Raw genomic sequence first — 9533 nt, 5'->3', positions numbered from 1 at the left:
CGGTGGCTCTCAGCTTTTCCAGACTACTGTACCCCTTTCAAGAGTCTGATTTGTCTTGCGTACCGCCAAGTTTCACCTCACTTAAAAACAACTTGCTTACAAAGTCAGACATAAAAATACAAAAGTGTCACAGCACACTATTACTGAAACATTGCTTCCTTTCTCATTTTGACCATATTATTATAAAATAAATCAATTGAAATATAAATATTTCCCTTACGTTTCAGTGTATAATATATACAGTAGTATAAACAAGTCATTGTCTGTATGAAATTGTAGTTTGTACTGACTTTGCTAGTGCTTTTTATGTAGCCTGTTAAACTAGACAAATAGCTAGATGAGTTGATGTACCCCCCTGGAAGACCTCTGCATACCCCCAAGGGTACACATACCCCTGCTTGAGAACCACTGATGTAATTCAAAAGGTTGCATCCCGATGTACCAGTGTACAAAACAGCATTGCATTTAAATTGTGATGTAGTGTGGAATGCCAGAAGGAATGCAGGAAGGAGCCCAATTCCTACAAACACACCTTACACTTACACTTGCAACATAATTCATGTAAGTAATCCCACTGAAGTCAGGAGGATCAGTATTGTCTTAATCTATATTTTGTAAACCACTGAGCACACTGATGGTGCTTAAATAAACTAATTAATTAGAGTATAATATCATACTTCATAAATAGAATCTAAACATCCCCAAATTTTGATTTGGGAATCTGGCCATAGATCTGAATGTTATGGGTTATCCTATCCATTACAAGATAATGGAGAATGTAAATCTATAAAGAGAGCTGCTTATGAAAAGCCTTTGGAGACAATTTGGACAGTTACTAAAGTAAAGTAACCTTACTAACCTTAACCTTTAGTTAGTAAAATAACTTTTTTCAAAAGATTCTATTCGCTTCCTTCACCCTCTTACAGCAGTAGACTGTATGATGCTCAGGTTTATGTAAACTATAGATGGGCCAAAAGAGAGTGGTTTTATTTTGGTTTGACAGAACCTCAGCAGTTGGGTCCTCAAACCAGGCCCTATTCAGAGAGCCTCCCCTCCCCCCCAATCAAGGGGTTGGGTTACATTTTTTCAAGTTGGCCTTATCGCTTTAGAAACAAGCAAAAACAGTGGAGGCTGGTGACATCTGAAGGTGGGTTCAACTTCAGACCCATCTACAATTAGAAGAAATGTCAATGTCATGTGACCTCCCTGTCTGGAAAGGATGAAACTTTAGAACTCACAAAAAATGTCAAGTTGCTCTAACATTTCATTGATCAAGATGCTATTTTTCAATTCCCTCCTCGTGGGGCTTGTTGTGAGGAATTAGACTTCCAGTTGTTTTGCGTGCAAACTCCAGGGAAGCAAATGATGTAGACGTTTCAAAGTTGAAAAGGTAACTTAAAAAACAACAACTTGGTTTACCAGGTTAGCTTTATTTCTCACTGACAGCCATCTGCTGTGAGAATTGATATTGCTGAAGCAATGCGATGGATGAGGGGGACTGTTGGGCAGACAGTATCCCCCAAAAGCAGAGTTTGGTTTCTGACAGTTGCCAAAAGATAACCTATGTTTGTATAATGCAGCCTTTTTTAAAACACAAGCTATGTTTAAATTGACAAGAGATAAAATTTAGGACACTTTTCTAAAATGTAGAAACAGTACATTTTCAGAGTTCTCTAATTCAGAAATATCTTGCTTGGTTTACAAGGCATGCAGAAACTGTCATATTAACATTTTCTCAAGCAGGAGCTGTTCAAACATGGATCTGGTTATGACACAAAATAGTTGTGTACATGGAAATATAAATCGCAAAAAGCCATCAAAATGGTAGGATTTGTGATTCTTTACCACCGAGAATGGGCTTAGGCACAGTTCACAAAGACAAAAGCAGTCCGTTCCCCAAAGACCTTATGATTTAGAATTAAATATTCTTAATATCTGTATAGTTTTGAGACTGAACTTTCACCTGTCTCACTGATGAATTATGCTTCTTAAAGATATTCTGGGCCCAATTGTAGTTGTGAGCTCCTTATGGTAGGAACTGTGTCTTCTGGGGAGTTGTACTGTGGTGGTGTACATAAATGATAATTTCATACTCTGCAGAAATGTTCCTTTTGACCCAGACTGAGCATGAGACATTTCAGGCCATTAAGAGCTTTGGAGGGCAAAAGTGAAAAGAGAGCTAAAAAGAATGGAAACCCTCTTCCAATCTAAAATAACTGGAGACTATCCTAAATATTTCTTATATTTACTTCACAGCACATGAAGGTGTTAATATGTCTTGTTACTTCCAATGTGAGAGTATCCCTTTCAAGTCCTCCGCTTCACCTCCACTTGTGGAATTTGTTGTTCCAGTGGGACCGGACTTGCTATAAAAATCCAGCACATTAGGTCTCTTTCCCATTCAGGCAGCTTGGGAGCTTGAAGAGGCATCTCTGCCAAGACCAGCCTCCAGGGAGAGTGATCAGTTCATCCATTCTGATAAGCTGTTTGGTGACTGACAGAGGATGAGTGTGAGGCTTGGCTGGATGGTCTGTGTAGTCTGCCTAGCCGCCACTGCCAGTGGATTAACCCAGAAAAAGCTCAAGGAGGCTTTGCTGGAGAAACTGGGGCTCTCTGAGGTTCCAAAACTTCAGAAGAGAGATCTAGTGAATCTAGTTATCCCAGATCACATAAGGAACAAATACATCTCTATGTTGAGGCGCCACAGAGTGAAGAGAAGAGCCTTGCCAAGTTTGGCTGGCATCCTGAGAGGAATCCCAGGCAATGCAGGTAACAATGCTAGTATTATTACAATTAGTTTAGCAAAACCCCAGATCCAAACACCCACTGAATTTGGGGGAAATTCAGATCCAGATATGCTTTCTGGATTCCTGACTTTCTGGATTCTAAATATATAATGGGCTGAACAAAAACCTTAGTGCCAACTTGCAAACTTGGGAGCATTTCAATTTGGATCTGTTTCTGGAGCTGAACGTTACTAGGACCCTTCTCTATTTATTATTATGTGGATAAAATAGATGTGCATAAAGTAATGGTGGTTTAAAGACTAAAGCATAACATGGAGGTTTGCATGGTCATTACAACTGATATTGGAGCTGGTTGAAAAGTGGGTTTACTGCTATAGAAAATTTTGACAAAAATTTAAAAAATCTTTTTAAATCAAACCTCCTCTCCCCCCCCCCCCCACCGGTTTGTAGCTAAAAACTGCAAAAATGTCAGTTTTCAGTTTTTTGACAAAAAAATCAAAACGTTGTGAGGAAAGCAGGTACTTTCCATGCAAAATTTTGTTTTGCCAAAACTCAATTTTCAGTCACAAAAAATTCCAATAGGAAAGTTCTGATTAGCCTTACATGAGATATTAGTGTTATTTGTACCCAAAATCTCAGCATGCTCAGCATTCCAAAGATTTACATTGTTTTCCAGGGCAGTTAGCAAAGGCCAGTTGTCTGTTTAAAACAGTCCAACAGCCTGTTTTCATACAGAGATCTGTAAAATAAATAAATGCCCAGCCATTGGTGGTTTTGGGTTCTGCGGGAAATAAAATACTTATTCCTTCCCATTATTCACCAGGTTACAGAGAGCCATGCAGAGGGAGATGATGAGGGCATTTACAAGGCATTGATTCAAATGTGCATTAGAAAAGATGTGTTTAGTACCTGTGTAGGGACTAAGTGGCCTGCTCTTTGGAGTATGAGATGAGTGTGTTGTGGTAATTAGGAATGAAAGGGAAGTGTTAGGGCTTTGCTTGTGTGGGATGGAAATGATGCTGAGCCAGGCTCTCCTTGTTGTTCCCAATGTACACAGATATTGCAGGAGAAGTTCTCTATTCTGATACCACACGCCAGAATCTGGTCTTCGACATGGAAGGGAGAATACCTGAAAATAGTGAAGTGACGATGGCTGAACTAAAACTTTTCAAAAAGCCCCTGAACAGAACGAACATGCCTACAACCAAGCAATCTCACCGGCCAGTCACTAATGCCAGAGTCAGTGTGTACTGGGTGCAGATCCAAGCTGATGGCACCAACAGGACTTCCCTGATTGATTCCAGGTAAGAAATTATCCTTTAATGTGGTTATAGCTGCATTTTAGAGACTTCGTTTTACTGGGCCTGATTCTGATGTCAGCTACACTTGCCTAAATCAGGAGAAACTCCAATGAACCCAGTGGAGCTACACCTGTAAACAACTGATGTGAGATCAGAATCAGGCCCACAGTCCTTGCTCTGGTACAATTCCTACCTAAGTAAAACTGCAGGCTCTGGTTTTGTATCCTCTTTTATTTCCATAATGAGTTTGTAAGAGCAAGGGCATCTTTATTTCTTACAAAGATTGCAATATTCATCTTGAAGTGACTGTATTTCTGTACTTTGTCTGAAAGCCATACATTATAATACAGTTAAAAAATTGCAATCTTAATAATTAGTTCTAGTCTCTTGCTCTGGCATAGCCTTCTGTCTCATTCACATCTCTCTCTCTCTCTCTCTCTGTTTCCTATTTTGAAAACACTGATGGATTGCTGGCTTTTCTTCTTCTGAAGATTTCTTTCATTGGTCATTGACTATGCAAATTCCATACAGGGGCTGTGATTCTGCACCACTGAAGTCTATGAAAGCTTTGCTGTTGACTTCAGTGAGGGCAAGATCAGACACAAAAGCTATAAACCTCATTTCTGCATAGAACTTTATAGACCCAATTCATCTCTGGCAAAAACAGATGTAAATGACATTGTTTTTAAAGGGCTTTCACTTGTTTATGCCAAGGCTGAATACGGTCCTGTATTGTCAAAACTCTTGTCAAATCCTAAGAAATTCTTTGATGTGAATGGATATAGTAGTTCTTTAGTTAGTACCTCAACATTTGCTATGTGAGTATATCTGTATCTCTCTTAAAAATAAGTATTATTATTTTTATTAAAGTTTAATAATAGCTATCCATTAAGAATTATTGTACAGTCAGGGCACATGGCAAATTAGAGGGACTAAATTAATCTCTGGTTTAATACTGTTGTTGTAAACAGAGTTTTACCAGGCATTATCTGGCTGAAGACAGCTATGAGTTGCCAGTCCTATGCCTTCAATTCCCTGAAATGGACTCTTTTTTTTGTCTCCACCTTGTCATACAGGTTGGTTCCAATAATGGAATCTGGTTGGAGGAATTTTGATGTGACCCAGGCTGTACATTACTGGCTAAAAGCCAAGAAGCAGGGACCAATGCTCCTGGAGATTTGGATTGAAGGAGAAAGGCTAGGTAGTTATGCCTCAGAAATGGCCAAAGTCGTGCGATTTACCTCTCAGGATCCTTTGGATAAAGCCCTGGGCAAACCCGAGTTGGTGCTTTATACCCTCAACCTAGAAGAATATGGGTATGTGTCAAATCCAAGGCTATGCTGTCTTTGGTATTTGGTTGCTAATTCATACTGAAGATAACATTTCAGGCCAGGCTTGGAAAGGCATGATTTAGTTGCAAAATTCCTAGAGTGGGTAGGTGAAAATGCAAGGAGGTCTTAAAGTTGCATACTGAGGTAAATAATGTGTCAAAATTAGAAATGAAATGAGCCGCAAAGTTTGGATAAAGATCTGGTTCCAAACTTCCCTAAAATTTGGACTGTTTGGACATGGGGTTTTAGTTAGGCCCATTCTAGAGCTAGGAACCAGCTGTGAAGTTCAGATCTAGATCCAAACTATCCCAAAGGGTTTTGATTAGGGTCTCTAGTTGTAATATATTTTACAAATAATCATTCAGATCATGGAAACATAGACATAGTAGAGGAGACAAACATATCTGGGCTGGGATAGTATTGAATTTTTAGAGCCAGAGAACAGAAGGACTGATTCTCCACTACCTTGAGTCATTTACACAGAGGCAAAGTAAGTTCAAGAGTTGGTAAAACTCTCCTGTTCTGATACGATAGCATTTTACACTTTGCACAGTGTAAAGGACTGCACAAGGTGCATAGCAATGGAGACTCAGGCCCAAAGGACGCAGCTTTCCCAGTTAGAAAGAAATAACTGCAAATGGAATAGCTAGGAAGTTTCTTTACTTTAAAGCCTCTCCTCTCCTCAGATTTACTGAGCTCATTTCCGTACTTAAATACTTGAACTAAGAATGGGCCTGAACCATCACCTTGGATCTAAACATCCCTGAATTCTGGGGGCAGGCAGGGTGCTAATCCAGAGCCAAGCTTTGCACCTCAGGCCCTTCTCTGATGTTAATGATAAGGACTGCCCCTCCCCCCCCCCCCCGAATCTTTCAACATGAGTCCTGATTTTCAGTCACAGAGACATTATTTCTTGGCTTTGCTTTTCGATAGGGGGCCTGGAGACTGCAAGGAGGAAAGTGTGACGAAGAAACCCATCTGCTGCCGGCAGGAACACTACATCAACTTCCGAGAGCTGACCTGGACTCAGTACTGGATTATTGAGCCTGCGGGGTACCAGGCCTACATCTGCATGGGGGGCTGTGTGCAGGCCAAGAGCCTCTTGCGCCACTTTGGCTATGGAGAAAGAACCTGTGCCGTGGTGGAGAGCTCCCCACTTCCCATGATGTACCTCGTCAAGAAGGGAAACTACACGGAAATTGAAGTGGCTGAATTTCCTAACATGATCGTAGAAAAATGTGGCTGCGTTATGGACAACATAGCAGTGGTGTAGAATAAAGGCATATGGCGCAGGGCTTGGCTGCTCTTCAGCCAGGGGAGGGGACCTTCAGGAGCCCATTCCTCCCTTTGCCATCAACCCTAGATGCTGCAAAAGGGGTCGTAGACATGGCTCAGCTCCCCTCCCCACCCCTTCATGCCAGCTGGTTGTGGGGGCTGGTGCAAAGGACTTTGCATATTGCACCCTGTAAAAAGGGTTTGACAGTCACTTGGAACTGCATTTGCCCCGCTGAGGAATTGTGCTGCCTGTGTCCTCTGCTAGCAGCGTGACTCTGGCCATTGCACCCAGTGTGATGCCCACCGCTCATGCAGAAATGGCCAATAAAGACAGTCCGTATATATACACACGTATTTTGCTGCCCTATGTACTTGATAAATATGAAGCCTGGCTCTCTCCTTACACTGGTGTAACACCATTGACTTCAGAACCAGACTCATAGTGAATGCCTGCAGGGGAAAGCAGAAATAGCAGTGATGATTTCCAGCTGAAGAACTGTTGAACCAATCATTCTTAACCATGTGTTGAAATCTCATGCCCGGTAATGTTGTCTGTGTGTCAGTCCTGACCATAAAAACATACTTACCATGAATCACAGACCAAAAGCACTTAAATGTAAATACTTTACAACTCAAAGCTGTCTATTTCTCATCTTTGTGCCATAACTTTAGGGTCTGATCCTTCAATCCTGAAGTCAATGGGAATGCTGGGGGGTAAAGACTGCTCACATGATGAGTAAGGGTTTGCAGGATCAGGCCCTTATTTTTTCAAGTTGTATGCCACAATCATTCCAGAGTAGATTTTTTTTCCCTTCGGTCTTGTATATTTTGAAACACTAGGAAAACAATAAAAGTATAAAATTAAAATGTTGATGTCTTTTGTTGGTAACTATTACTAGCTAGGAGGGTGCTTTATTGTGGGAAAGATTACTGACAAATCTGAACTGATAAATCCACATTCATGTAAGATATACCTGTAATGACCAGACAAAATGTACATCTGGTAAATGAATATTCATATATCCTATATATTTCTGTATGAGCCAGATTCTGCTTTCAGTTACAAATCTGGAGTAACTCCATTGAATTTAATGGAATTATTCCAGATTGACCTCAATCTGAATGAGATCAGAATCTGGACCTATGTTTATATATGATGACTTTTTATATGTCTATCTTTTATATGACTATCTTTCTGTGAAGACTGGTTGGGTTGAGCCATTAAGTGGCAACACACAGTACAAGTGCTTCTCTCCTGACTCCATCAGTTTCTGCAGAATTTAAGCTTTTTTTTTCTTTTAAAAGAGCAGCTTTAAATCCTTGTGAAAGGCAAAATCTTCTGAACATGATCAGATGCATTGCTAACGCTGCCCCTGCAGCCAATAAGCCTGAAATAACAACTCTGAAAGGTGTGAACTGCCCCATTCATGGTTAAGGCTGTTGAATCTGAAGATTAATTGAGATACAGTTGTTTAACTAAAAAGAAAAGGAGGACTTGTGGCACCTTAGAGACTAACCAATTTATTTGAGCATGAGCTTTCGTGAGCTACAGCGAATTTTCTTTTTGCGAATACAGACTAACATGGCTGTTACTCTGAAACCAGTTGTTTAACTGTTTATCTTTACCAGTGAGTTTGTATGAAGTGTGTGGCAAAACTGCTCAGGTTTGCAAAGGCTGGTGTATATCCACTTTTCATTGCAAAGGCTGGTGTATATCCACCAATTAATAAATCTGCATTGCTTGTCTTGAGCAGTCCAAGATGGTATATTTCTGAGTACAGTGCTGGGATCTGGTGGGTTCTGGCTGGTGATTCATGCGTGGCTCTGGGAGCATTCATGCAATATAGCTGGGTGTGGGGCTCCACATGTGGTTGTGTTGAGTGATCATAGCACTTGGAGGGGTTTGCTGCTGGTCACTAGCAAGGCAATGTGAGAGACAGCCCAGGCTGGAGAGAGTTTAGGGGGCACAGTGGTCCCAAGGTCCCAGGCTGCACCCCAGGGATCCCATCATAGGGGCAGCAGAGGGCAAGGAGTGGGCAAGGACAGCTAAGCTGCCTAACGGCCACTAGGGGCAACAGAGGGCAGGGAGCAGGCAGGGGAAGCTATGTTGCTGAAAGGGCACCAGGGGCAGCAGAGAGAGGGGCGGCCATACTGCCTAACAGTCACTAGGGGCAACAAAGGGCTTGGAGGGGCGGCTATGCTGCCTAATGGCTACTAGGGGCAGCAGAGGGAAGGGAGTGGGCAGGGGCGGCCATGCGGCCCAACGGACACTAGGGGCAGTAGAGGGCACATGAGCCAGCCCTGACCCAGCCCCACCTGCGAGCCTGGCTGGCCCTGCAGCATGGCACTAACATTGGTTCCACCCCCGAGCCTGGCCAACCCCCGCACCATGGCGTCGGCCCTGCTTCCACTCCCGAGCCTTGCCAGCCCCCCAGCAAGACACCGGCCCTGGCCCCCAGTACGGCACTGGTACTGGTCCTGGACCGGCCCCTGAGCCTGGCTGGACCCATAGCAAGGTGCCAGCCCTGGCCCTGCCCCCTAGCCTGGCCACCCCCCCAACGTGGCGCTGGCCATGGTCCTGCCCTCGAGCCTGGCCAGCCCCCCAACAAGGCACTGGCCCTGGCCCTGCCTCCGAGCCTGGCCAGCCCCCCAGCAAGGCACCTGTCCCGATTCTGGCCGGCCCACAAGCAAGGTGCCTGTCGTGGAGCCGCCGCCGCCCCTGGCCACCCCCCAACCATAGTGCCAACCATAGCCCCACCCCCAAGCGTGGCCAGTCCCCCAACAAGGCACCAGCCCTGGCTCCACCTCTAAGCCAGGCCAATCCCCAACAAGGCGCCGGTGCTGGCCCTGCCTACGAGCTAGGCTGGCCCCCAAGCAAG

General features: G+C 43.4%; 1 protein-coding gene across 1 annotated transcript; it reads left to right on the top strand.

Annotated features, from left to right (window-relative positions):
- Positions 1-2504: 2504 nt before the first annotated feature.
- On the top strand, positions 2505-6760 carry LEFTY1 (left-right determination factor 1). Its single transcript, XM_048846277.2, has 4 exons — positions 2505-2769; positions 3805-4051; positions 5125-5364; positions 6313-6760. Exons 1-4 carry the CDS (start codon positions 2505-2507, stop codon positions 6650-6652), a joined length of 1092 nt encoding a protein of 363 aa, XP_048702234.2. The 3' UTR covers positions 6653-6760.
- Positions 6761-9533: the final 2773 nt, after the last annotated feature.

This window comes from Caretta caretta, chromosome 3, assembly GCF_965140235.1.
Source record: "Caretta caretta isolate rCarCar2 chromosome 3, rCarCar1.hap1, whole genome shotgun sequence".
NCBI classification, from domain to species: domain Eukaryota; kingdom Metazoa; phylum Chordata; order Testudines; family Cheloniidae; genus Caretta; species Caretta caretta.
The sequence above is the reverse complement of the archived record's forward strand: the minus strand, read 5'-3'. Positions and strand labels throughout refer to the sequence as shown.

Bases quoted from the DNA above. Each gene is read 5' to 3' on its own strand.
- LEFTY1 (XM_048846277.2), top strand. From the start codon at position 2,505: ATGAGTGTGAGGCTTGGCTGGATGGTCTGTGTAGTCTGCCTAGCCGCC. The intron at 4,052-5,124 runs GTAAGAAATTAT...CTTGTCATACAG, and splicing joins ACTTCCCTGATTGATTCCAG to GTTGGTTCCAATAATGGAAT. The intron at 5,365-6,312 runs GTATGTGTCAAA...GCTTTTCGATAG, and splicing joins CTCAACCTAGAAGAATATGG to GGGGCCTGGAGACTGCAAGG.